The sequence below is a fragment of the Bufo gargarizans genome, chromosome 6 (assembly GCF_014858855.1).
Source record: "Bufo gargarizans isolate SCDJY-AF-19 chromosome 6, ASM1485885v1, whole genome shotgun sequence".
Taxonomy (NCBI): domain Eukaryota; kingdom Metazoa; phylum Chordata; class Amphibia; order Anura; family Bufonidae; genus Bufo; species Bufo gargarizans.
The window spans coordinates 15,902,036-15,928,382 of record NC_058085.1 but is presented as its reverse complement, the minus strand read 5'-3'; the positions used below and the strand labels follow the sequence as shown (position 1 = coordinate 15,928,382).

Here is a 26,347-nt window from a genome sequence, read left to right as displayed (position 1 = left end):
TGTTTTGGGGTGTATTTTTATATATACCCAAACTTTGTGTGAGAAATATCTCTGTCAAATGACAACTTTGTTTAAAAAAAATGGGAAAAGTTGTCTTTTAGAGAGATATTTCTCTCACCCAGCATGGGTATATGTAAAAAGACACCCCAAAACACATTGCCCTACTTCTCCTGAGTACGGCGATACCACATGTGTGACACTTTTTTGCAGCCAAGATGCGCAAAGGGGCCCAATTTCCAATGAGTACTTTCAGGATTTCACAGGGCATTCTACTTATCACGCTTTAGGGCCCCTAAAATGCCAGGGCAGTATAAATACCCCACATGTGACCCCATTTTGGAAAGAAGACACCCCAAGGTATTCCATGAGAGGTATGGTTAGTTCATGTAAAATTTTATTTTTTGTCACAAGTTAGTGGAATATGAGACTTTGTAAAAAATTAATAAATAAATAAATAATTTTCCGCTAACTTGTGACAAAAAAGAAAAACTTCTATGAACTCACTATGCCCATCAGCGAATACCTTAGGGTGTCTACTTTCCGAAATGGGGTCATTTGTGGGGGTTTTCTACTGTTTGGGCATTGTAGAACCTCAGGAAACATGACAGGTGCTCAGAAAGTCAGAGCTGCTTCAAAAAGCGGAAATTCACATTTTTGCACCATAGTTTGTAAACGCTATAACTTTTACCCAAACCAATAAATATACACTTTTTGCATTTTTTTTTTATCAAAGACATGTAGAACAATAAATTTAGAGAAAAATGTATATAGAAATGTAGTTTTAATTGAAACATTTTACAACCGAAAGTTAAAAATTTCGTTTTTTTGCAAAAATTTCTGTAAATTTCGATTAATATCAAAAAAAGTTGAAATGTCAGCAACAATGAAATACCACCAAATGAAAGCTCTATTAGTGAGAAGAAAAGGAGGTAAAATTCATTTGAGTGGTAAGTTGCATGACCGAGCAATAAACGGTGAAAGTAGTGTAGTGCAGAAGTGTAAAAAGTGGTCTGGTCATTAAGTGTGTTTAAGCTAGGGGGGCTGAGGGGGCTAAAGCACCCGTCCCATGAAGTGATGGCATATTGCTTGGCCCCTGAACCATATTCTAGCAGTGTGCCATCCCTCCATAGGATGGCCTGTCAGAGTGTGCTGTGAATGTCTTGTATAGAAAAGTCCACTCTTGAGGACTTGAGAAGGTGCCGTGGTGACAGTTTTGTCTCTTAGTTTGCAGCCATGAAACTGGAATATATCCGCGTGGCCGAGGATGAGAAAGAGGAGTCAATGGAAATTCCATCCGAGGATGATGGCACCGTCCTGCTGTCCACCGTAACTGCCCAGTTTCCTGGTGCTTGCGGCCTCCGATACAGGAATCCGGTGAATCGTTGTATGCGCAGCGTCCGCCTGGTAGAAGGTATTCTCCACGCTCTAGAAAATGGCTGGGGAAATCGGGTTTATGTTGTGAACTTCAACATTTCTTGTGAGGTGTTCCAACAGAAGCCCGTACGACTTTACAGCTGACCTGAAAATGCCACTGTGCAGCATACCCCTTACGTGTTGTCCTATTACAGGGGCTGTCTGATGTGTATTGACCAGGTGGACGTGTGAGAGGAAGCAGAGGAGCATGGGGGGACATTACCTCTACTTACAAGGATGTTGTGCTTTGTAAAACGATTCCTAGTATAAGTTCCTTATTAGAGAGTCTTTGGACTGTGGGAGGAAACCTATGCAATTGTGGGGAGGACATTTAGTCCTGAGTTGGATTCTAACCTGGAGACTTCCCGACCCCCTGCCCTGTGCGGTGAGAGGCAGTCCTAGCAGTCTCCTGGTTGGGCTCTGCAGCAGCCGCCGCTCCCTCCAGTTTTAAGGAAGGTTTCTAATTCATTTTACATTTTATTTTTTATGTTGCAGAAACTGATGCATCTTCTGCTGTAAAAACCAAGCGAGCTGCGCCAAAAACCTCTGATCTCGTTGTGCTTGGCTTACCATGGAAAACAACAGAGCAGGATCTAAAGGACTACTTCAGCACCTACGGGGAACTTCTTATGGCCCTGGTATTGATGTTGCTAAAGTCCCCCAGTGCCTGCTGTGGTTTCATGGTTCTTGCCACTTAACGCTTTTTCTCAATGTTTTGCCAGATTAAAAAAGATGCCCACACCGGCAGTTCTAGAGGTTTTGGCTTCATAAGGTTTACGGAATATGAAACCCAAGTGAAGGTGATGTCCCTGCGTCACAAGATAGATGGAAGATGGTGCCATTGTAAGCTGCCTAATTCCACGGTAAAGCCATGTTCAGACTTTGGTGTATGTGTTCACATCTGTTATGATGAAGTGGTCGGTAGTGAAGACCCTTCTCCACTAGGACATTATATATGCCCCAAAAACTAACACAACCTGCAGTGTAAAAAGTGCAATGCTGCCCCGCGGTAACACGCCACGTGGCTGCGTGTGTCCTGTGACCATGGCCTTTCCTGACTACAGGTCATGTGAGCTGAACTCGCAGCATCATAGTGATCCTAGGCTGCTGTGAGTTTGGGATGCACAACCTGCAGCTGTCAGTCACACCGCTAGTCACCGACCAGGCCGTGTTTGTGCAAGGTGGACTGAGGAAAAACGGCAAATCGGCTGTCTGGAATTTTTCTTTTGTCAATGGAGGACGGATCCGTTTTCTATTGTGCCCGATTGTGTCAGTGAAAACGGATCCGTCCTGGCACACAATGTAAGTCAATGGAGGACGGATCCGTTTACTATTGTGCCAGACTGTGTCAGTGAAAACGGATCCGTCCTGGCACACAATGTAAGTCAATGGAGGACGGATCCGTTTTCTATTGTGCCAGACTGTGTCAGTGAAAACGGATCCGTCCTGGCACACAATGTAAGTCAATGGAGGACGGATCCGTTTTCTATTGTGCCAGATTGTGTCAGTGAAAACGGATCCGTCCTGGCACACAATGTAAGTCAATGGAGGACGGATCCGTTTTCTATTGTGCCAGACTGTGTCAGTGAAAACGGATCCGTCCTGGCACACAATGTAAGTCAATGGAGGACGGATCCGTTTTCTATTGTGCCCGATTGTGTCAGTGAAAACGGATCCGTCCTGGCACACAATGTAAGTCAATGGAGGACGGATCCGTTTTCTATTGTGCCCGATTGTGTCAGTGAAAACGGATCCGTCCTGGCACACAATGTAAGTCAATGGAGGACGGATCCGTTTTCTATTGTGCCCGATTGTGTCAGTGAAAACGGATCCGTCCTGGCACACAATGTAAGTCAATGGAGGACGGATCCGTTTTCTATTGTGCCAGACTGTGTCAGTGAAAACGGATCCGTCCTGGCACACAATGTAAGTCAATGGAGGACGGATCCGTTTTCTATTGTGCCAGATTGTGTCAGTGAAAACGGATCCGTCCTGGCACACAATGTAAGTCAATGGAGGACGGATCCGTTTTCTATTGTGCCAGACTGTGTCAGTGAAAACGGATCCGTCCTGGCACACAATGTAAGTCAATGGAGGACGGATCCGTTTTCTATTGTGCCCGATTGTGTCAGTGAAAACGGATCCGTCCTCCATTGACTTACATTGTGTGCCAGGACGTTTGGCTCAGTTCATCAGACGGACACAAGACGCTGCGGCCTCCAGAGCGGAACGGAGACTGAACTGGTGCATTCTCAGCGGATCCTTTTCCATTCAGAATACATTAGAATGCAAACTGATCCGTTTTGGACGCTGAGCCCTGAACGGATCTCAGAAACAGAAAGCCAAAACGTGAATGTGAAAGGCGAATTCATTATGGGGAAAGAGGGATAACTTTATTCTAAAATACTTTGTGATCTTCAGATCGCCTGTTCCTTGCTCTGCAGGGTTCGGGAGATTTGCTATATTTGTTATGGAGCGCTGCCACCTGTGGGGCTCCTTGAGAACTACAGCTGTACCGTGGGGCTCAATGTGGCCAGGTGCCTGCTTTATTATATAGCCGTCACGTCTGCATATGGGGTGGGCTCGGCACTGCAGCCCACTCTATACAATCCCTGGAACATAATGCTGGACGTGTATGGCATTATGCATTTGATGGCTGTAGCGGTTCTTATGGGAAGATTGATGTAAATGGGCTTTGGATCTGATCTGTAGAAAGCTGCTATCTTGTAACGAGGACCTTTCCTGGGTTTGTAGTAACTGAGATAAATATCTGTACCTGATGCTGCCACCCTGTCTGGTTTTTTAAAATAGAGCTCCTGCGCCCCATTATGGCCCCCACAAATTCCTCGCTCAGTATGGTAATGCAGAGCAATGAGGAGGAGGCGGAGTCTTTCTCTGTGGGCGTCTCCTCCTCCCTGGCTGTGACGCTCTATGCTGCGATTGGACAGCACTACCGCCAGGGAGAAGGAGACGCTCACAGAGAGACTCCATCTCCTCCTCATTGCTGCGTATTAGCATACTGAGCGCAGAATTTGTGGGGGGCCAGAACGTTGGCCAAAGGGTGGCAGCATCAGTGGGGGGTACCCCGCAGGTACAGATAGTTATCTCAATTACTACACACCCAGGAAAGGTCCTCTTTAAAGGGATATGTCACTGAAGTCTTTACTGCCCGTTAAAACCAGACAGTGACACACAAGTCCTTTGGTTCTAATCTAGTTTCATGGTAGACTTTTTCCTTCTATCTTCCGACCCGCACTGTGGAGGCAGCCATCTTGCCTGAGCGGTCTGACAGCAATTAAACTTTTTCAAGCCGCCAGTATAGGCCATAGGTGCTGTTAACCGTAGGGGAGTCCTTGGCTTCTATGGGAGGATTTTATAGGCACACAAGGAGTAGATACGTCATTGTAATCCTGCCTGTGAGGATAGTGGTATGATTACTGAAGTGATCTGTACAGCCCACAAGGTGGCACCTGTTGTTGGCCTTAGTGGCTAGTGTGGGAACTGCAGTATTTTAGATGTATTTTTCTCTTTCGCCTATGACAGCACCCTTTGAGAGACCGCCTCCTCCTCTGGACAGGAACCAGGAACCAGAGCGCCTTTCAAAAGAGGGGTCCTCCCCTCCCCTCCCCTTCCAGTTCTGTTTCCTGTCCTAAGAGGCAGGACGGAATCGGATCGCCTATATACTATAGAGCTGCGGGGGCCCCGGCAATGAATGCGGTGAGGAGGGTTACCTCCAGCTGCGTAAGTCTCCATGGGGAGCCGCTGCTAAGTCTGGGCTACAGAGTCTGTCCCTCTCCTTACCTGGACCTGGGTAGGTTTGTACCTTCTGGGTCTTCTACGAACCTCTGCGGCCGTGTTTGCATGTTCGCGTGTGGTTGCACTCCCGGGTGCGGCAGTGGGGGAAAGTCGACGCTGTGGACCGGAAGGGGAGGGAGCTGGCAGCACGTGCCGAGGACAAAATGCCCAGCCAGCTCACTGCCATGTGGACTGAAGAGCCATCAGTTTCCCATTCTGGCTGAGTTGCTGTGTTAAGACTGGAGTAGGTTCAGCGCGCTGAGACCACTGACACCACCAATAATACATCGGAACCACGATGGGGTAAGAGGGGTCATTCCCCAGCACATTTTAATTTAGTATTGCTTATGGGGTTATGTTTGTGCCGAGGTGTCTAAGGAGTCTTCCAGAGCTAAAGAGAGGGGGTGTGTGGTTTGTAAAAAGAAGATAACCTCTGCATAGGTTTAAACTCCTTTGTCAAGAATATGTCAGCAAGTTAATGGAGGAGGAAGCTCCATCCTGATGAGCAGTATTAAGCAGATGATCAGGGATAAGATCAGAGAGTCAGTAAGCGGATTGATTAAATGTCGCCCCTGTACTTCTGATGCTGCGTCTAAAGATTCCCCCTCCAGTGACAGCGATATTCTATCTGGGTTGGAGGAAGGAGGACGAGGCCTCTGGGAAACCTCTTTTCTCGCCCAATTCCTTGGGGGACACAGGAAACCTTGGGTATAGCTCAGCTCCTTAGGAGGCGTGACACTAAGTGAAAACTGTTAAGCCCCTCCTCCACAGCTATACCCTCAGCCTGGAGAGAGAGACTACCAGTTTTTTGCTTAGTGTCAAGGAGGCAAGACACTCTCTGCTCTGCAGAGCTGTCTTTGCTTTTAGTTTTTCTGTTATTTTATTTTTTCTGTTCTCACAGGGACAACAGAGACGCCTGGACTCTCTGTTTCTCCCGGGGTCAGCCGCTTAGAGATTGCGAAGACGCGCTTGTGAAGTGCGGTCGGTTCTTGCGCTACTGCCGTTAACCCCCATTTCACTACGGACTGGCTTACTTCCTCTGGCGCCCTTACCTCTCTCTGGATCGTACGATCGTACATATTTGAATCGGAATACTGGTGGGTGCGGAGCTTCATTTCCCGCTCTCTCTTGTCCCGCCTCCCATTCACTCTACCATACCTTCTAGCCAACATGTCAGATCCCTCAGGGGCCTCTGGACCCTGGTACCATGCCTGTACTGCCTGTAATGCACCTTTTCCACGGGGGCAGTCAGACCCGCATTGCCCTGCATGCCAGGTCCCAATGCAGGGTCCGCCACTTGCTTGCCTCTTGGATCCTCCTGAATGGGCTAAATCCCTTTCCCAGGCCGTGGACAGCCTCACTAATGTTGTGAGCCGCCTTGCGGATGCACTGCCTACCACGCAGCTGGATGCGCCCCCCTGCTGTACCCTCTGGGTCCGCTACCCCGGCCGACCCGTCTGAGTCCCTTGCTCCCAGCAACGCCTCCAGGGCCCGGCACCCCCAGAAGCGGTCCAGGCCGGAGTGCGTGTCATCTTCGGATGCTTCGCTGTCACCCCCAAGGGTACGCTCCCAGTCGGGCCCCTCCTCCTCACAGGATATGCCCTCAGAGGGAGAATTAGTGGATTTGGATTGGGATATGGATTCGGCCTTACCGTCCAAGCTGGCCTCGGCTGTGGGCCATCTTATTACCAACGTTCGTGACACCTTTAAAATTCACGATGATCCTCCCAGCTCTGACAAGGCCGGTGTGTTGTTTCTCCGCCCCAAGCAGGCGTCCGCAGTATTTCCCCTCCATGCCGACTTCTCGTCGGTAGTCTCTAAGGCCTGGTCTCGCCCTGATGCACGTTTTACTCCCCCTAAGAAGTTGGATATCTGTTATCCCTTCCCGGCGGACTGCATTTCCACTTGGGCGTCGCCGCCTAAGGTTGACCCTTCTGTGGCCTGCTCGTCTAAAAGCACGGCCATTCCTGTGGCGGACGGCTCCTCTCTTCAAACCGCTGAGGACCGGCGCATGGAATCCATTACTAAGGGCATATTTGCCGGTTCCGCCCTCAGGCCGGTCTTCGCTTCCGCCTGGGCCGGAAAAGTGGTTTCGGAATGGGCTTCTCAGCTGGATCAAGAACTTAAGTCAGACGTCTCCATTTAGGACCTCCGTGCTTTAGCCCAACTCATTGTTCAGGCAGGAAAATTCATTTGTGAGGCATCCCTTGATGCGGGTGCCCTCATGGCCCGTTCATCTGCCCTGGCCGTTTCGACTAGAAGAGAACTTTGGCTAAAGGTTTGGATGATGGATTCCACTTCCAAACGGTCACTTACTGGCCTTCCCTTCGCGGGCTCTCGCTTATTCGGGACCCGCCTAGATGAAATCATATTGAAGCCACGGGGGGGGGAAAGTACCCATCTTCCCCAGTCCAGGACCAAGAGCGCCACTCGGGGCCGTCCTGGTTTCTCTCGCTTTAGGTCCTCCCGCAGGGCTTCCACCCTTTGATCCGCGTCCGGTCCGTCTTCTAATTCTACCCAGGATAGGCATAAAAAGCCTTTTTTTCGGACCCAGCCCTCCTGGCGTAAGTCCCAGCCTGCTCGCCCTCCCTCGGCCAAGCAGAACCCTGCCTGAAGGTACGCCCCCACCCACCCGGGTGGGGGGACGACTCCTCCTGTTCAGGGACATCTGGCGGGTGCACGTCTCCGACGCCTGGGCCCTCGAAGTTGTATCTTCCGGGTACGAACTCGAGTTTTTGCCCCCCCCCCCAGTTCGCTTCTTTCGCCATGGGTTCTCCGGAAAATCGCGGCGGAGGGCACGCCTGCGATTCTGATAGCCCCGGATTGGCCTCGCCGGCCTTGGTACGCCGACCTGATGCTGCTTCTGGCAGACGAGCCTTGGCCGCTGCCTCTAAGAGAAGACCTCCTCTCTCAAGGGCCGATCTTCCACCAGCATTTAGGATCACTACGTTTAACGGCATTGCTATTGAGACCGCAGTTTTAACACGCCGGGGGGTTTCTGCAAATGTAGTTCAGACCATGATCCGCGCGTGAAAACCGGCCTCGTCCAGGATTTATTACCGAACCTGGCGGCCTACCTGGGTTTTTGCGAGGCCCTGGATGTTCATCCTCTTCGTTTTTCCCTCCCCACGGTCTTGTCCTTCTTGCAGTCTGGTCTGGACCTGGGTCTGGGTCTCAGTACGTTAAAGGGTCAGATCTCGGCGCTTTCCATCCTCTACCAGCGTCCTCTGGCTCCTCTCGGTCCTGTCAAGACTTTTCTCCAGGGAGTCGCTCACTCTGTTCCCCCGTATCGCTCTCCCATTCCACCTTGGAACCTTAATGTTGTGCTTGCGGCTCTCCAGTCTTCCCCCTTCGAGCCCCTGCAGAAGGTTTCTCTTTGCCTTTTGTCCTGCAAGGTCTTTTTCCTTGTAGCCATCACGTCCCTTCAGCGGGTGTCTGAGTTGGCGGCACTTTCTTGCACGGAACCCCTTTTGGTCTTCCACCAGGATAAGGTGGTTCTCCGTCTGGTTCCTGACTTCCTTCCGAAGGTGGTATCCGCTTTTCACCTCAATAAGGACATCGTCCTCCCTTCCCTTTTTCCGTCCCCTTCTCATCCTCAGGAACGGGAGCTTCACCGCCTGGATGTTGTTAGGGAGCTGAGGATTTACCTGGAAGTCACGGACCCTTTCGCCGCACGGACTCTCTATTTGTGGTTCCGGAGGGTCCGCGCAAGGGGTTGGCGGCGTCCAGGGTGGTTATTGCCCGCTTCATCAAGATGGCTATTGCTCAGGCTTACCGCGCCAAGGGTAAAGAGACATCCTTTGGTATTACCGCTCATTCTACCAGAGCGGTCGGTGCCTCTTGGGCTCAGAGGAATCGAGCTTCGGCAGAACAATTGTGTAAGGCGGCCACCTGGTCTTCCTTGCACACTTTCACCAAGTTCTACAGGGTGAACACTTATGCATCGGCGGATGCTGCTTTGGGCCGCTTGGTCTTGCAGGCGGTGGTTTCTTGATGCCTCCGGTGTTTTTTTCATCTTGGGCTGTAGTCCCTCCCCTCTTGGACTGCTTTTGAACGTCCCAAGGTTTCCTGTGTCCCCCAAGGAATTGGGCAAAAAATAGATTTTTGGAGAACTTACCAGTAAAATCTCTTTCTCGCTCTTCTTTGGGGGACACAGCACCCACCCATTGTTTTGGTTTTGCCTTTGTTTCACTACTTGGGCACGCAACTGGTAGTCTCTCTCTCCAGGCTGAGGGTATAGCTGCTGGAGGAGGGGCTTAACAGTTTTTCACTTAGTGTCACGCCTCCTAAGGAGCTGAGCTATACCCAAGGTTTCCTGTGTCCCCCAAGGAAGAGCAAGAAAGAGATTTTACTGGTAAGTTATACAAAAATTTCGTTTTTCATACTGAGAACACTAACTCCCTAGTTAAAGTGGTCAGAGCTACTATCGGTTTGGATGATCAATGACCTCAGCAATCGGTGCAGGACTCTATGTTCAGGCTCCGAGGGTGTTTGAAAAATCGTGGCAGTCCCCTGGGATAGGGCCCCAAAGCTGGATGCTCCCGTGTAGTGTCCCACTAGGTAAATGTGGGCACTACACAAGGGTCAATTGGGCCACATTGTTCCCCTCCTCCTGTGGGACAGGGTCATTGTATTTTATATGATGCTTTTATGTGTATTTCTCCTGTTTTCACCTGTACCAGGCCTGTTAGGGGCGTAGTTCCTTCTCCTAGACAGTAGAGGGAGCTAGGGAACCCCTAGTATATATAGTCAGGTCCAGATCAGGGGAGGGGTGTGTAGTCAGAAGTGAGTGTGGACTTTAGCTAGGCAGCAGCTGAAGTGGAGCTTCTGACATGCAGCTAGACAGCCCAGGCTCCTAGCTTGCCACCAGGAGAAGAGTTTGCCTCCTGAGAAACCAAGTTCCTTTAAAGGTGCAGTGCAGAGCCAAGTTTATTTCCAGCCAAACAGAGAGCTGAAGGGCAGAAGTATATACTCCAGCAAGGAGACATATACCAGAGGAAGGTTTCCTTACCCAAGGATAAAGCCAGCAATAGGGCATACGGGCCTTGGAGTAAGCCAGACAGGATCTGAGGAAAAGTGCAGCCTGATCTGTAAGTGTTTATGCCCTCTGAGTATCTTGCAAAGACTTTGCCTGCCGTTTTAAATCAATCCTGCCTGTATTCAACCTTTTGACATATGGAACCAACTAAAGACTGTAAATAGTTGAACTGTTTCAGTAAAAGGAAGTTCTGGTTTACTGCAACTTGTGTTCCTCAATTATTACTACAATAAATCGGTGTGCCACAGTTACCGGCACTGGCATCACGAACTTAAAGGGATCTTGCCACCGGCAAAATAAACCTGCAACACCCAGGGCACCTCACCTACCACCTGGCCTGGTCCCTATACATAGAGAGTGCCCCAGAGGATTCCTGTGCCAGCCTCTCCATCACTGCTGTATGCCTGCCCAGGGTATATAAAAACTGTGAGTACCAAAAACACCCTCGGTTAGTAACTATCCCTGTGACCTCACCATTCGCCTCACCCTGCAGGGCTGCGTACTGCACCCGTACCTAAGATGTCCAGAAAAAAATTTCTACCCTTTGAGGATATGGTTTTCCTTAAGGACCCAATGGACAGAAGGGCAGAGGTTTACTTAAAGAAAAATTGGGAGGCCTCTGCAGCAGCTTTAAACCTGCTATTGCTGCTACCTCTGTCGCTGGGTCCCTTAAGGTGTGGATGGGAGAGTTAGAGTCCCACATTAAACGGGTTACCCCTAGGGAGCAGTTGCTTAACTCCTTCCCCATTATAAACAATGCCCTAGATTTCTTGTCTGATGCCTCTGCAGATTCCTTAAGATTCTCCGCCAGAGCTTTGACTTATCTAACTCTGCCCGTAGAGCTATTTAGTTAAAGGGGTGGAATGTGGATTCTTCCTTTAAGGCTAAGCTTTGTGTTCTCCCATGTCAGGGTGAGTTTTTGTTTGGCCCAGTCCTTGATGACTTTTTTTAAAAGGCTTCCGACAGGAAAAAAGGGTTTCCCTCCGCTAGTCAAACCCCTAAGAAATCTTTCCGTCCTAGATTTAATAAAGAAGGGTTTAAAGGGAAGAAAAGAGGTAAGCAGTTTTCTGGTGTCACTAGAAAGAATAAGGGGTTTCTTTTTTCCGGCTCTGATGCCTCTAAGAAACAGTCCCAAGCACGCCAGGCCCCCTATCGGAGGTCGTCTGTCTCTGTTTGCAGATCGGTAGCAGGAAATTTCTGATAAACTCAGTGATAAGGGAAGGCCTAAGGTTAAATTTTCCAAGCATTCCAGAGGGAAGGTTTGTGGTCACAGATTACCGGTCAGATCCAGCAAAGCAGTTGGCTATCATTACAGAGGTTCTCTCTCTAATAGATGTGGGCAGAAATGTAAAGATCTACTCGAACAACACAACTGCCGTAGCATATATTAATCGGCAAGGAGGTACAAAAGCTCAGGGCCTCATGTCGCTTACCCATCAGATATTCAGGCTGGCAGAGGCTTCTCTATCTTCTCTTTCTGTGGTGCATCTCAGGGGCTTGGACAATGTAAAAGCAGACTTCCTCAGTCATCACCACCTGAGCCAGGGAGAGTGGTCCCTAGATCAGAGGGTTTTCAATTAGGTCTCAGCATTATGGGGGATTCCGGAGATAGATCTTTTTGCCACCAGATCAAACAGAAAGGTAGAAGTTTTCTATTCCCTATCTCCGGGAGCACATCCCAAAGAGGTGGATGCATTGTCTCAATCTTGGAGACAGGGTCTTCTCTGTGCCTTTCCCCCCCCCCCTAAAAATGTTACCAAGGGTTCTCAAAAAGATCAGGGAGGAGGAGGCCACTGTAATAGTTATAGCCCCCTTCTGGCCGAGAAGAGTTTGGTTCTCCTGGAACCGTAGGATGTCAATAGCAACCCCGTGGGTGCTGACGGACAGTCAGGAGCTTCTGTATCAGGGTCCAGTCCTTCACCCAGAAGCAAAAAATCTACATCTGACTGCCTTGCTCTTGATTGTTTGAGTTTAGACTAGCAGTTCATCCCTGGAACAAGATGTTTGTTACAGCTGTGTCTAAGTTATCACCAGTCTCTAAGGTTAAGACCCCTCCTTGGGATTTAAACTTAGTCCTCTCTGCCCTCTCTTCTGACCCCTTTGAGCCGATTTGATAGTATCTCCTCTAAGATGCTCTCTCTAAAGCTTGCCTTATTGCTTGCCATTACCTCGGCTAGAAGGGTTAGTGCGATCAGTGCACTCTCTGCTGACCCCCCCTATTTGGTTATCTTGGAGGATTGGGTAGTAATTTCTCCTGATCCTTATTTTTTACCAAAAGTCTCCTTCCTTTTTCACCGCTCTCAGGAGATAGTGCTACCTTCCTTCTGTGCCTCCCCTAAGAATGAGAAGGAATCAGAGTTCCATTGCCTAGACGTTAGGAGGTGTATTTTACAATATCTGAATGTTACTCAGCCTTGGAGAGGCTCCTCTCGTCTGCTGCTTTTGTTTCAGGGAGCTAAGAAGGGATCTGCTGCCTCTTCTCAGACCATTGCTAGGTTGATCAGACAGGCCATTGTCTTAGCTTATTCTTCTAAGGGACTAGTTCTGGCCTCTGGATTTGGAGCTCACTCTACAAGATCAGTCTCCACATCATGGGCAGAGAGAGCTTCAGCTTCAATTGAGCAAATTTGTAGAGCATTATAGACTACAGCTACCCTCTAATGAAGGTCTTCCCTTTGGCCGTAAGGTGCTGCAGGCTGTAGTCCTGCCCTAGATAGGATTCTTGCCTATTCTCCAAGGGTGCTGTCATAGGCAAAAGAGAAATATTGGATTACACTTACCGGTAATCGTTTTTCTTTGAGCCTAAGACAGCACCCGGTTAGTTCCCCCGCCCCCCCGAAAAAAAGGGGGAAGTATTTACACAAAAAAATTTTTTTTAAAGGAGTTCTGGTTCCTGTTTCCTGTCCAGAGGAGGAGGCGTTCTCTCCAATGGGGCTGTCATAGGTGCAAAGAAAAACGATTACCGGTAAGTGTAATCCAATATTTTTTTTAATAGATTATATGCCACCAAAAAAGTTAAATCTAAAAACCTGATTTTACATTTTTTTTACGCATTCTCTTATTAGCTGTATGATGAGGGTTCTCTGGAAATGAAAAAAAGCTCTGCTGTGCCCATTTACGTGACGCTGCCATGTCACTTTATTACTATTCGTCACGACGTTGGGATGCATACTTCTAGGCCTCTCACTCATTGTGGCTTCTCTACAGCAAAGCCTGGATGAACCTGTGTGCAGCCATAAGGTATATGTTGGCCGGTGCACTGAGGATATGACAGCGGAGGAGCTTCGCCATTTCTTCACGCAGTACGGGGAGGTTGTGGATGTGTTTGTCCCAAAGCCATTCAGAGCCTTTGCCTTTGTGACCTTTGCCGATGACCAGGTAAGAGGCAGCTAAGTTATATATTGTATCTGTGATCTGTTCTGCATGAGTAAATGGTTTTTAACGTGTTCATTCATAAATTTTAAAGGGGTTGTGCCAAGTTTTCAAGCTATCCCCTGCCCACAGGATAAGGGATAACGAAGTACCTGATTGATGGGGGTCCAGTTCCCCACGTACACCCTGCCCATCCTGCTGTAGTCTTATGAGGCTCCCATGGAGAGTGACTGCAGAATCAGGGCTGTGGAAGACTTGGGGCACTCCCTTTAAGTCTTCAGAGGCTCCCATGGAGAGTGAATGCAGAGTCAGGGCTGTGGAAGACTTGGGGCACTCCCTTTAAGTCTTCAGAGGCTCCCATAGAGAGTGAATGCAGAGTCAGGGCTGTGGAAGACTTGGGGCACTCCCTTTAAGTCTTCAGAGGCTCCCATGGAGAGTGAATGCAGAGTCAGGGCTGTGGAAGACTTGGGGCACTCCCTTTAAGTCTTCAAAGGCTCCCATAGAGAGTGAATGCAGAGTCAGGGCTGTGGAAGACTTGGGGCACTCCCTTTAAGTCTTCAGAGGCCTCCATGGAGAGTGAATGCAGAGTCAGGGCTGTGGAAGACTTGGGGCACTCCCTCTAAGTCTTCAGAGACTCCCATGGAGAGTGAATGCAGAGTCAGGGCTGTGGAAGACTTGGTGCACTCCCTTTAAGTCTTCAGAGGCTCCCATGGAGAGTGAATGCAGAGTCAGGGCTGTGGAAGACTTGGGGCACTCCCTTTAAGTCTTCAGAGGCTCCCATGGAGAGTAAATACATAGTCATGGTTGTGGGAGACTTGGGGCACTCCCTTTAAGTCTTCAGAGGCTCCCATGGAGAGTGAAGGCAGAGTCAGGGTTGTGGAAGACTTGGGGCACTCCCTTTAAGTCTTCAGATGCTCCCATGGAGAGTGAAAGGAGAGTCAGGGCTGTGGAAGACTTCGGGCACTCCCTTTAAGTCTTCAGAGGCTCCCATGGAGAGTGAATGCAGAGTCAGGGCTGTGGAAGACTTGGGACACTCCCTTTAAGTCTTCAGAGGCTCCCATGGAGAGTGAATGCAGACTCAGGACTGTGGAAGACTTGGGGCACTCCCTTTAAGTCTTCAGAGGCTCCCATGGAGAGTGAATGCAGAGTCAGGGCTGTGGAAGACTTGGGGCACTCCCTTTAAGTCTTTAGAGGCTCCCATGGAGAGTGAATGCAGAGTCAGGCCTGTGGAAGACTTGGGGCACTCCCTTCAAGTCTTCTGAGGCTCCCATGGAGAGTGAATGCAGAGTCAGGGCTGTGGAAGACTTGGGGCACTCCCTTTAAGTCTTCAGAGGCTCCCATGGAGAGTGAATGCAGAGTCAGGGCTGTGGAGGACTTGGGGCACTCCCTTTAAGTCTTCAGAGGCTCCCATGGAGAGTGAATGCAGAGTCAGGGCTGTGGAAGACTTGGGCACTCCCTTTAAGTCTTCAGAGGCTCCCATAGAGAGTGAATGCAGAGTCAGGGCTGTGGAAGACTTGGGGCACTCCCTTTAAGTCTTCAGAGGCTCCCATAGAGAGTAAATGCAGAGTCAGAGCTGTGGAAGACTTGGGGCACTCCCTTTAAGTCTTCAGAGGCCTCCATGGAGAGTGAATGCAGAGTCAGGGCTGTGGAAGACTTGGGGCACTCCCTTTAAGTCTTCAGAGGCCTCCATGGAGAGTGAATGCAGAGTCAGGGCTGTGGAAGACTTGGGGCACTCCCTCTAAGTCTTCAGAGACTCCCATGGAGAGTGAATGCAGAGTCAGGGCTGTGGAAGACTTGGGGCACTCCCTTTAAGTCTTCAGAGGCTCCCATGGAGAGTGAATGCAGAGTCAGGGCTGTGGAAGACTTGGGGCACTCCCTTTAAGTCTTCAGAGGCTCCCATGGAGAGTAAATGCATAGTCATGGTTGTGGAAGACTTGGGGCACTCCCTTTAAGTCTTCAGAGGCTCCCATGGAGAGTGAAGGCAGAGTCAGGGTTGTGGAAGACTTGGGGCACTCCCTTTAAGTCTTCAGATGCTCCCATGGAGAGTGAAAGGAGAGTCAGGGCTGTGGAAGACTTCGGGCACTCCCTTTAAGTCTTCAGAGGCTCCCATGGAGAGTGAATGCAGAGTCAGGACTGTGGAAGACTTGGGGCACTCCCTTTAAGTCTTCAGAGGCTCCCATGGAGAGTGAATGCAGAGTCAGGGCTGTGGAAGACTTGGGGCACTCCCTTTAAGTCTTTAGAGGCTCCCATGGAGAGTGAATGCAGAGTCAGGCCTGTGGAAGACTTGGGGCACTCCCTTCAAGTCTTCTGAGGCTCCCATGGAGAGTGAATGCAGAGTCAGGGCTGTGGAAGACTTGGGGCACTCCCTTTAAGTCTTCAGAGGCTCCCATGGAGAGTGAATGCAGAGTCAGGGCTGTGGAGGACTTGGGGCACTCCCTTTAAGTCTTCAGAGGCTCCCATGGAGAGTGAATGCAGAGTCAGAGCTGTGGAAGACCTGGGGCACTCCCTTTAAGTTTTCAGAGGCTCCCATGGAGAGTGAATGCAGAGTCAGGGCTGTGGAAGACTTGGGGCACTCCCTTTAAGTCTTCAGAGGCTCCCATGGAGAGTGAATGCAGAGTCAGGGCTGTGGAAGACTTGGGGCACTCCCTTTAAGTCTTCAGAGGCTCCCATGGAGAGTGAATGCAGAGTCAGGGCTGTGGAAGACTTGGGGCACTCCCTTTAAGTCTTCAGAGGCTCCCATGGAGAGTGAATGCAGAGTCAGGGCTGTGGAAGACTTGGGGCACTCCTTCTAAGTCTTCAGAGACTCCCATGGAGAGTGAATGCAGAGTCAGGGCTGTGGAAGACTTGGGGCACTCCCTTTAAGTCTTCAGAGGCTCCCATGGAGAGTGAATGCAGAGTCAGGGCTGTGGAAGACTTGGGGCACTCCCTTTAAGTCTTCAGAGGCTCCCATGGAGAGTAAATGCATAGTCATGCTTGTGGAAGACTTGGGGCACTCCCTTTAAGTCTTCAGAGGCTCCCATGGAGAGTGAAGGCAGAGTCAGGGTTGTGGAAGACTTGGGGCACTCCCTTTAAGTCTTCAGATGCTCCCATGGAGAGTGAAAGCAGAGTCAGGGCTGTGGAAGACTTCGGGCACTCCCTTTAAGTATTCAGAGGCTCCCATGGAGAGTGAATGCAGAGTCAGGGCTGTGGAAGACTTGGGGCACTCCCTTTAAGTCTTCAGAGGCTCCCATGGAGAGTGAATGCAGAGTCAGGACTGTGGAAGACTTGGGGCACTCCCTTTAAGTCTTCAGAGGCTCCCATGGAGAGTGAATGCAGAGTCAGGGCTGTGGAAGACTTGGGGCACTCCCTTTAAGTCTTTAGAGGCTCCCATGGAGAGTGAATGCAGAGTCAGGCCTGTGGAAGACTTGGGGCACTCCCTTCAAGTCTTCTGAGGCTCCCATGGAGAGTGAATGCAGAGTCAGGGCTGTGGAAGACTTGGGGCACTCCCTTTAAGTCTTCAGAGGCTCCCATGGAGAGTGAATGCAGAGTCAGGGCTGTGGAGGACTTGGGGCACTCCCTTTAAGTCTTCAGAGGCTCCCATGGAGAGTGAATGCAGAGTCAGAGCTGTGGAAGACCTGGGGCACTCCCTTTAAGTTTTCAGAGGCTCCCATGGAGAGTGAATGCAGAGTCAGGGCTGTGGAAGACTTGGGGCACTCCCTTTAACTACCTCCCGACCGCCTAACGCACCGATGCGTCCGGGAGGTGGTTGATTTGTTCCTCCTGGACGCATCGGCGCGTCATCTCGCGAGACGCGAGATTACGTCACAGCCGGCCCGCGCATGCGCATCGCGGGCTGGCATTTCATAGCCAAGTAATTCGTCAGCAGCCTGCCAGCCACGATCATTGGCTGGCAGGTTGCTGATTTTTTAAAAATCCAATCAGCAGCCATTTAACCCCACATATTAGTAAATATGATGGGGTTATATGGCTGCTGTGCTCCTCTGCTCCTTCTTTTGGTCGGTTGGTTCCAGCAGAGGAGAAGAGGAGCACACATCACTGTGAGTACCCACTACACCACATACTAGCCCCAGATCACCCCAATTAACCCTTTGATCACCCCTTTGATCGCCCCTGTCAATCACTAGTGAAAGGAAAAAAGTGATCAGTGCAAACTGTCACTTTTTTTTTTCACTGGTATTGACCGTTAGGTTTGAGTATAGTTTAGGCCCCTTGGTTAGGTAGTTTAGGGATCGGCTAGCGACCAGCACACCGCACCGCAGTCCGTTATTCGCTGATTAGCGTATCGCTAATCAGCATTTGTACTTTTATAGTATCTGGAAGTGATCAAAACTGATCACGGTCAGATCTATAATAGTACTAGTGTCACTTTAGTTCTCCCTCCACCCAAAACGCAGTGTTTGCCCGATCAGGCCTGATCGGTCGCCCACACGTGCGTTCGCCCACGCCCGCCCCACCGCAGTGACAAAAAAAAATTTTTTTGGGATCGCTGCACATTCACTTTACACGCACTGCGGCGATAAAAAAATCAGTTTTGATATTTTTTATCAACCGCAGCGGCCTCCGGTACTTCGCTAGCCTCCCATTTGTAAGACAGGCTTGCTTTTTTTTTCTTGGGTAGTCTCAGGGAATACCCCTAAATTTAGTTGCCCACATGTCTAACAGGGGGTATTCCTCTGAAGAGGCCTACAGGCTTCTGACCCAGTCGGATGAGGAGTGGGAACCCTCATCTGATGAATCCAGCGGGTCAGAATACGAACCTGTAGAAAGCAGTGGCTCTCTGACCCAAAGTTCGGACGAGGAGGCTGAGGTCCCTGATAGCAGCAGGCGTACCCGGCCCCGTGTCGCTAGACTGCAGGTTGCGCAGGATCCGCTTCAAGAGCAGCAGAGGGGCTGGTGCTGTCGGATTACGTGGTGAGGCATACACCAGCAGCCCAGCCCTTCCTGGACCTAGTACCAGCACTGCCGTAGAACATGGTGAAGTAGCGAGCACCAGAAGGGCAGTTGAAGCTGGTACGGTGGCACGTGCAGTAGTGACCCCGTCGCAGCCACCGCAAAGACGTGCCCGTAGAGCCCCTAGAATCCCAGAGGTGCTGGCAAACCCTGATTGGCAGTCCCCAACTTCAGCCGCACCTGTAGTTCCCCCTTTCACCGCCCAGTCTGGAGTTCGGGTTGAGACAGCTCAGATCGGTTCGGCCCTGGGATTGTTTGAGCTGTTCTTGACTGCGGAGCTCTTAGACTTAGTTGTGGCAGAGACAAACCGGTATGCCACACAATTTATAACCGCTAACTCGGGAAGCTTTTATGCCCAGCCTTTCCGGTGGAAACCAGTCCAAGTTTCCGAAATTAAAACTTTTCTGGGCCTCCTCCTCAACATGGGCCTGACAAAAAAGCATGAATTGCGGTCATATTGGTCCACGAACCTGATTCATCACATGCCCATGTTCTCTGCTGCTATGTCCAGGACACGATTTGAGACCATCCTGCGTTTCCTGCACTTTAGTGCTAACAGCACCTCCCGTCCCAGAGGCCACCCTGCTTTTGACCGGCTCCACAAAATTCGGCCCCTCATAGACCATTTCAACCTGAAATTTGCAGATATTTATACCCCAGAGCAAAACATCTGCGTAGACGAGTCCCTTATACATTTTACCGGGCGCCTTGGCTTCAAACAATACATCCCAAGCAAGCGCGCCCGGTATGGGGTCAAATTGTATAAGCTCTGTGAAAGGGCCACAGGCTATACACACAAATTTCGTGTCTATGAGGGAAAAGATCAGACCCTGGAGCCGGTCGGTTGCCCTGACTACCTGGGGAGCAGTGGGAAGACAGTTTGGGACTTGGTGTCACCCTTATTCGGCAAGGGGTACCATCTTTATGTGGACAATTTTTACACAAGTGTGGCCCTCTTTAGGCATTTGTTTCTAGAACGGATTGGCTGCTGTGGCACCGCGCGAACTAGTCGCGCGGGCTTCCCCCAACGGCTCGTTAGCACCTGTCTTGCAAGGGGGCAGAGGGCCGCACTGTGTAACGAAGAACTGCTCGCGGTGAAATGGAGAGACAAGTGTGACGTTTACATGCTCTCCTCCATTCACGCAGACACGACAATACAAATTGAGCGAGCAACCCGTGTCATTGAAAAGCCCCTCTCAGTCCACGACTATAACCTCCACATGGGAGGGGTGGACTTCAATGACCAGATGTTGTCTCCGTATTTAGTTTCCCGCAGAACCAGACGCTGGTATAAGAAGGTGTCTGTATATTTAATTCAATTGGCTCTGTATAATAGTTTTGTTCTCTACAGTAAGGCTGGGAGAACTGGATCCTTCCTCAAATTTCAGGAAGAGATCATCGAGAACCTCCTGTATCCAGGAGGTTCCGTGGCCCCATCCACCAGTGTAGTTAGCCGTCTACACGAGCGACATTTCCCCAATGTCGTTGCTGGTACCTCAACCCACCCGTCACCCCGAAAAAGATGTCGTGTCTGTAGCAGGAGTGGAATAAGGCGTGACACCCGCTATTTCTGTCCTGACTGTCCTGACCACCCTGCCCTATGCTTAGGGGAGTGTTTCCGAAAGTACACAGGTACACCTAGCATAGGGATCATCTCACCAGGATAGGCACACAGGGCTATTAGGGCCCATTCACATACAGCTGCTGCAAACCTCTCCTTTCACCTGGGACAAAGTGCATAACGCACTTCGCCACATCTTTGGGCGATTTGCGCTTTGCACATTGACCCATGGGGAAGGAGAGGTTTGTTCTATAAAGGTAAAAAAACAAAAAAAAAAACACCAGTAAGCAAACACGTTAATGTTTAGTTTAAAAAGTTTAAGTTACATGTTCTGTTCCAAAGTTAATAAAATTATTGCGTTGTGGCCTGGTTTTTTCTTTTTTTTTTGTCTTTTTACCTTCCAGGTGGACCAACCGATCGACTAGCTGCAGCACTGATGTGCATTCTGACAGAAGCATTGCGCTGCTGTCAGATTACACGCAAGTCGGTGTATGCGGCGCTGCAAGACGGGATTTTCTCCTCTGCAGTGACAGATACGTTTGCCGAGGCATACGAGCTGAGAAGGTGGTGGTGTTCCTATGCTTTGGCAAACACTTTGTATATATATAAAAAAAAAAAAAAATCCCGGCAGTGATTTATTCATCCACATCGATTGATGTGAATGGAGAAATCGGGTTTTCCAGGGCATACGAGCTAAGTGGGTATGGATGTAGGGCGGAGCTCCTATGTCCTGGCAGACGCCTTTCCCCTCCATTTTTTTTTTTGGGCAGAGATTTTTTCATCCACATTGATCGATGCGAATGAAGAAATCTGTGCCGTTCATTTTTTTCTTTCAGCCCAGAGGCTGAACGGAGAAAAAAATCTCATTACCTGTATGCTCAATATAAGGAGAATAGCAGAAACTCCTAATGCTGGCCATACATGTAATGATTGCGGAGACCCTCAAATGCCAGGGCAGTACAAACACCCCACAACTGACCCCAAGGTATTTGCTGAGGGGCATATTGAGCCCATGAAAGATTGAAATTTTTGTCCTAAGTTAGCGGAAAGTGAGACTTTGTGAGAAAAAACAAAAAAAAATCAATTTCCGCTAACTTTTGCGAAAAAAAATAATTTCTATGAACTTGCCAGGCCCCTCATTGGATACCTTGGGGTGTCTTCTTTCCAAAATGGGGTCACATGTGGGGTATTTATACTGCCCTGGCTTTTTAGGGGCCCTAAAGCGTGAGAAGAAGTCTGGGATCCAAATGTCTAAAAATGCCCTCCTAAAAGGAATTTGGGCCCCTTTGCGCATCTAGGCTGCAAAAAAGTGTCACACATGTGGTATCGCCGTACTCAGGAGAAGTTGGGGAATGTGTTTTGGGGTGTCATTTTACATATACCCATGCTGTTGTCGCAAGTTAGTGGAATATGAGACTTTGTAAGGAAAAAAGAGAAAGAAAAAAAATCATCATTTTCCGCTAACTTGTGACAAAAAAATAATAATTCTAGGAACTCGCCATGCCCCTCACGGAATACCTTGGGGTGTCTTCTTTCCAAAATGGGGTCACTTGTGGGGTAGTTATACTGCCCTGGCAATTTAGGGGCCCAAATGTGTGAGAAGAACTTTGCAATCAAAATGTGTAAAAAATGGCCTGCAAAATCCGAAAGGTGCACTTTGGAATATGTGCCCCTTTGCCCACCTTGGCTGCAATAAAGTGTCACACATGTGGTATCGCCGTACTCAGGAGAAGTTGGGGAATGTGTTTTGGGGTGTCATTTTACATATACCCATGCTGGGTGAGAAAAATATCTTGGTCAAATGCCAACTTTGTATAAAAAAATGGGAAAAGTTGTCTTTTGCCAAGATATTTCTCTCACCCAGCATGGGTATATGTAAAATGACACCCCAAAACACATTCCCCAACTTCTCCTGAGTATGGCGATACCAGATGTGTGACACTTTTTTGCTGCCAAGGTGGGCAAAGGGGCACATATTCCAAAGTCACCTTTCGGATTTCACCGGTCATTTTTTACACATTTTGATTGCAAAGTTCTTCTCACACATTTGGACCCCTAAATTGCCAGGGCAGCATAACTACCTCACAAGTGACCCCATTTTGGAAAGAAGACACCCCAAGGTATTCTGTGAGGGGCATGGTGAGTTCCTAGAATTTTTTATTTTTTGTCGCAAGTTAGTGGAATATGAGACTTTGTAAGAAAAAAATAAAAAAATAAAAGCATCATCATTTTCCGCTAACTTGTGACAAAAAATAAAAAGTTCTATGAACTTACTATGCCCATCAGCGAATACCTTAGGGTCTCTACTTTCCGAAATGGGGTCATTTGTGGGGTTTTTCTACTGTCTGGGCATTGTAGAACCTCAGGAAACATGACAGGTGCTCAGAAAGTCAGAGCTGCTTCAAAAAGCGGAAATTCACATATTTGTACCATAGTTTGTAAACGCTATAACTTTTACCCAAACCATTTTTTTTACCCAAACATTTTTTTTTTATCAAAGACATGTAGAACTATAAATTTAGTGAAAAATGTATATATGGATGTTGTTTTTTTTGCAAAATTTTACAGCTGAAAGTGAAAAATGTCATTTTTTTGCAAAAAAATCGTTACATTTTGATTAATAACAAAAAAAAGTAAAAATGTCAGCAGCAATGAAATACCACCAAACGAAAGCTCCATTAGTGAGAAGAAAAGGAGGTAAAATTCATTTGGGTGGTAAGTTGCATGACCGAGCGATAAACGGTGAAAGTAGTGTAGTGCCGAAGTGTAAAAAGTGGCCTGGTCATTGAGGGGGTTTCAGCTAGCGGGGCTGAGGGGGTTAAGTAGATGAAATCTTCTGCAGAACTAAGCTGTGATGTCTGGGGGGCTGAGTGCAAGCGCTCACTTCCTCTTAACCAGGTATTCCCGTTTTATGGAGCAATTTTCTAATATACATCTATTTAAAATTCTGATGATGGACCTTTTTATATCCGGGCCTTTGTCACAGTCCATTGTAGTCCTGTAAAATGCATCCGTAGGAGGGCTGGTTAGGACTAAACATGGCGTCAGTAATGTCATACATTGTATGGTGAAGGGTGTGGCATGACGGCCATGGATACATTACACAGGACTGATACATGGGCTGTACCATTCTTCTTCATATAGGCTCAGCTGTCTGATATGAGCGGTATGTATGCAGAATTTTATATACATGCATATTAGAGGATTGTATCATTTCCTATTATATAAGCACATAAACATATTCCCCTGTATGTGGGCAATATAGCTCTGGCTTCCACAGATCAGACCTTCCATAGCACATCTATGGAGAAAATACTAATGGATCCAGTTCTTGCCTGAGCATTGGGTAGGTTCTGAAAAGTGCTCACACTGACAATTGTGGATATGACGGACCACCAGTTTTCTTAGCTTTCCCCTTTTTGGCATGTGGCTGTCTGGATTTAAAGGGGTTGTCCCATCTATACTTGTGGCACATCCACTGGTATGTCCTAAATGTCTGATGGAGGCAGGTCTCAGAAGTGGGACCAGCACAACAATCTTGAAAAGGGGACCCATGCTTGGCTATTTTTGAAACTTCCATAGAAGTGAATGGAGATCCATGCGTGCACAGCCTCCTCTCAGGGTAAGGTAGGGCCCCGTTCTCAAGATAGTAGTGGGTCCAAGAGTTTATGCCCTTAATCCCCAGATGAGAGCACTCACTTACATTCCTAATACAAGTCATTAAAGGAGTGGCTGCGTTCAAAGCTGAACCTGATAGAAGCTCCCCTTTCCTTGCATCGTGTAGCTTGTTGTCAGCTGGTGACGTACCGAGCTTCACATCAGTATGCTAGGCAGAGACTTGTGCCTAGCAGGGAACCCGGTGATGCCACTGGCACAAATGGGCCGTGTAGATAGCTGTTCTGGGTGGTTTTAGAGGCAGTACCACTGATGCCCAGGACAGTGCTATACACTACCCATTTGTGTTGGTGACGTCACCAGGCTCACTGCTAGGTGGAAGTCTCTGCCTAGCATACTGATGTGAAGCCTGATCTGTCACCGGCAGTAAAACAGACCGTGCCCTGCACAAGTGGAGCATCGGAGCAAGGAAATGCTGCACTCCTACATGGTAATGGAGTGAAGGGGAGCTTATATCCGGCTTCAGCCCTGAACCTGGACAAGCCCTTTAACCCGTAGGATACCAGCACTGTACCTGTGCGGCGCTGGTATCAGGGTCACAAATCCCAGCACCATACGGCTACGGTGCTCTGTGCGGGCACAGGAGATGCTCCCGTCCGATCAGCCGCAGTGGTCCGGCAGTCACTGATAGTCGGACCCCTGCTTTATGAGCCAACATCGGTGAAAACGCTGATGCCGGCGCATGAACCCTTGCACTGCCTCGGTCAGCGCTGACCGTGGTATCCTGCGGCGTAACCAAACTATGCCAAAACAGCCATGTTTTTTCACCTTGCCTCACAAAGTTTAATACCAAGCGACCAAAATGGTACCAATCAAACGGTCACATCATCCCACAAAAAATGAGCCCCCACGTAAGACAATAAAAACCAATGGCACCCGTAAACCAATCCATCAAAATCTGCGCTGCAAAAGCCATATGGCGCTCCTTCTGTTCTGAGTCCTGCCATGAGCCCCCACAGCAGTTTATCACCACACATGGGGCGTTACCGATTCAGGAGAAAATGGGTAACAAATTAGTTGATGCTTTTTCTCCTGTTACCCCTTGTGAAAATGAAAAATTTGGGGCTAAAGCAACATTTTATTGGAAGAAACAAAACTTCATTTTTACAGCGAAGTGTTTCCAAATTCTGTAAAAGGCTTAGGGGGTCAAAGTGCTCAATACCATCCGTAACATAATCTTTAAGGGGTGTAGTTTCCAAAATGGGGTCACTGTTTGAGGGTTTCCACTGTAGGGGTATGTCAGGGTCTCTTCAAATACAAAATGGTGCCTAATAACCAATCTTGTGAAATCTGCCTCCAAAATGTTTATTTTGCTGTTAACCCTTGCTGTGTTGCAAGCAAAAATCGATTAATATAAAAAATCTACCAAAAAAGAGAAATTCTGAAATTTCACTTCCATTTTCCTTTAATTCTTGTGGAATACCTCAAGGGATAACAAAGTTTGTAACATCAGTTTTGAATAATTTGAGGGGTGTAGTTTCTAAAATGGGGTCATTTATGGGGGGTTTCCATTACGTAAGCCCCTCAAAATCACTTTATAACTGAATTGGTGCTTAAAAAATGGTTTTGGAAACTTTGTTGAAAGTCTTCTAATGTCCTAAAAATAAAAGGAACATTTACAAAATGATGCCAACACAAAGCCGACATATGGGGAATGTTGGTTGGTAACCATTTTATGAGGCATTACTAGATGTCTTAAAAGTAGAGAAATTCAAATTTAGAAAATAGTGAATTTTCCAAATGTTTGGAAAATTTAGGATAATTGTATAAATAAAGGTGAAATATATCGACTGAAATTTCCCACTGTCATGAAGTACAATGTGTCACGAGAAAACGTTCTCTGAATGGCTTGTATAAGTAATAGTGTTCTAAGGTTATTACCACACAAAGTGACACATGTCAGATTTGCAAAAATCAGCCTGGGATTTAAGGTGGAAAGTGGCCCGGTGCTGAAAGGGTTAACCAATGTGCCGTTGTTTAGAAGCCCGGTAATTCCAATGTTTTTCCCAGTCATTGGGGCTAGAATTGGATTTGTAGATGTCACCTCGGTGACTGAATGTCTTTATTTTGTTCCCAAGGTTGCCAAGTCTTTGTGTGGAGAAGATGTGATTATCAAAGGATTCAGTGTTCACGTATCGGCAGCTAAACACAATAGAAAGAGCCCTTTGGAGAGCAGTGGCAGAGTCCCAGGACCCATCTTTGGGAATTGGGGATATCCTAATAACAGGCCAAACAATGGAGGCCTTGCGCACAACCAGCCTAATAACATGGGGGATGGTGGTGGCATGAACTTTAGGCCATTCAGCATTTACCCTACAATGATGGCTGCTGCTCCGGCAGCCTTACAGAGCAGCTCGGGGATGATGGGTATGCTTGCTAGTCAGCAGAATCAGCCTGGTCCACAGGGTATCAATCAGTGGCAAGGGAATCAGCCAAGAGACCGGCCACAGAGTTTTGGCTCAGGTAGTAATTCTTATGGCTCGAACTCTGCTATAGGCTGGGGTTCTCCTAATGCTGGCTACTGGGTTCATTGGGGGCTTTAG

General features: G+C 48.5%; 1 protein-coding gene across 1 annotated transcript; it reads left to right on the top strand.

The window, feature by feature from the left end:
- Window positions 1-1,233: 1,233 nt before the first annotated feature.
- LOC122940439 (TAR DNA-binding protein 43-like) lies at window positions 1,234-26,347 on the top strand. Its single transcript, XM_044297115.1, has 7 exons — window positions 1,234-1,482; window positions 1,696-1,709; window positions 1,816-1,817; window positions 1,909-2,051; window positions 2,136-2,276; window positions 13,454-13,624; window positions 25,883-26,347. The coding sequence occupies exons 1-7, from the start codon at window positions 1,234-1,236 to the stop codon at window positions 26,345-26,347; spliced, it is 1,185 nt and encodes a 394-aa protein (XP_044153050.1).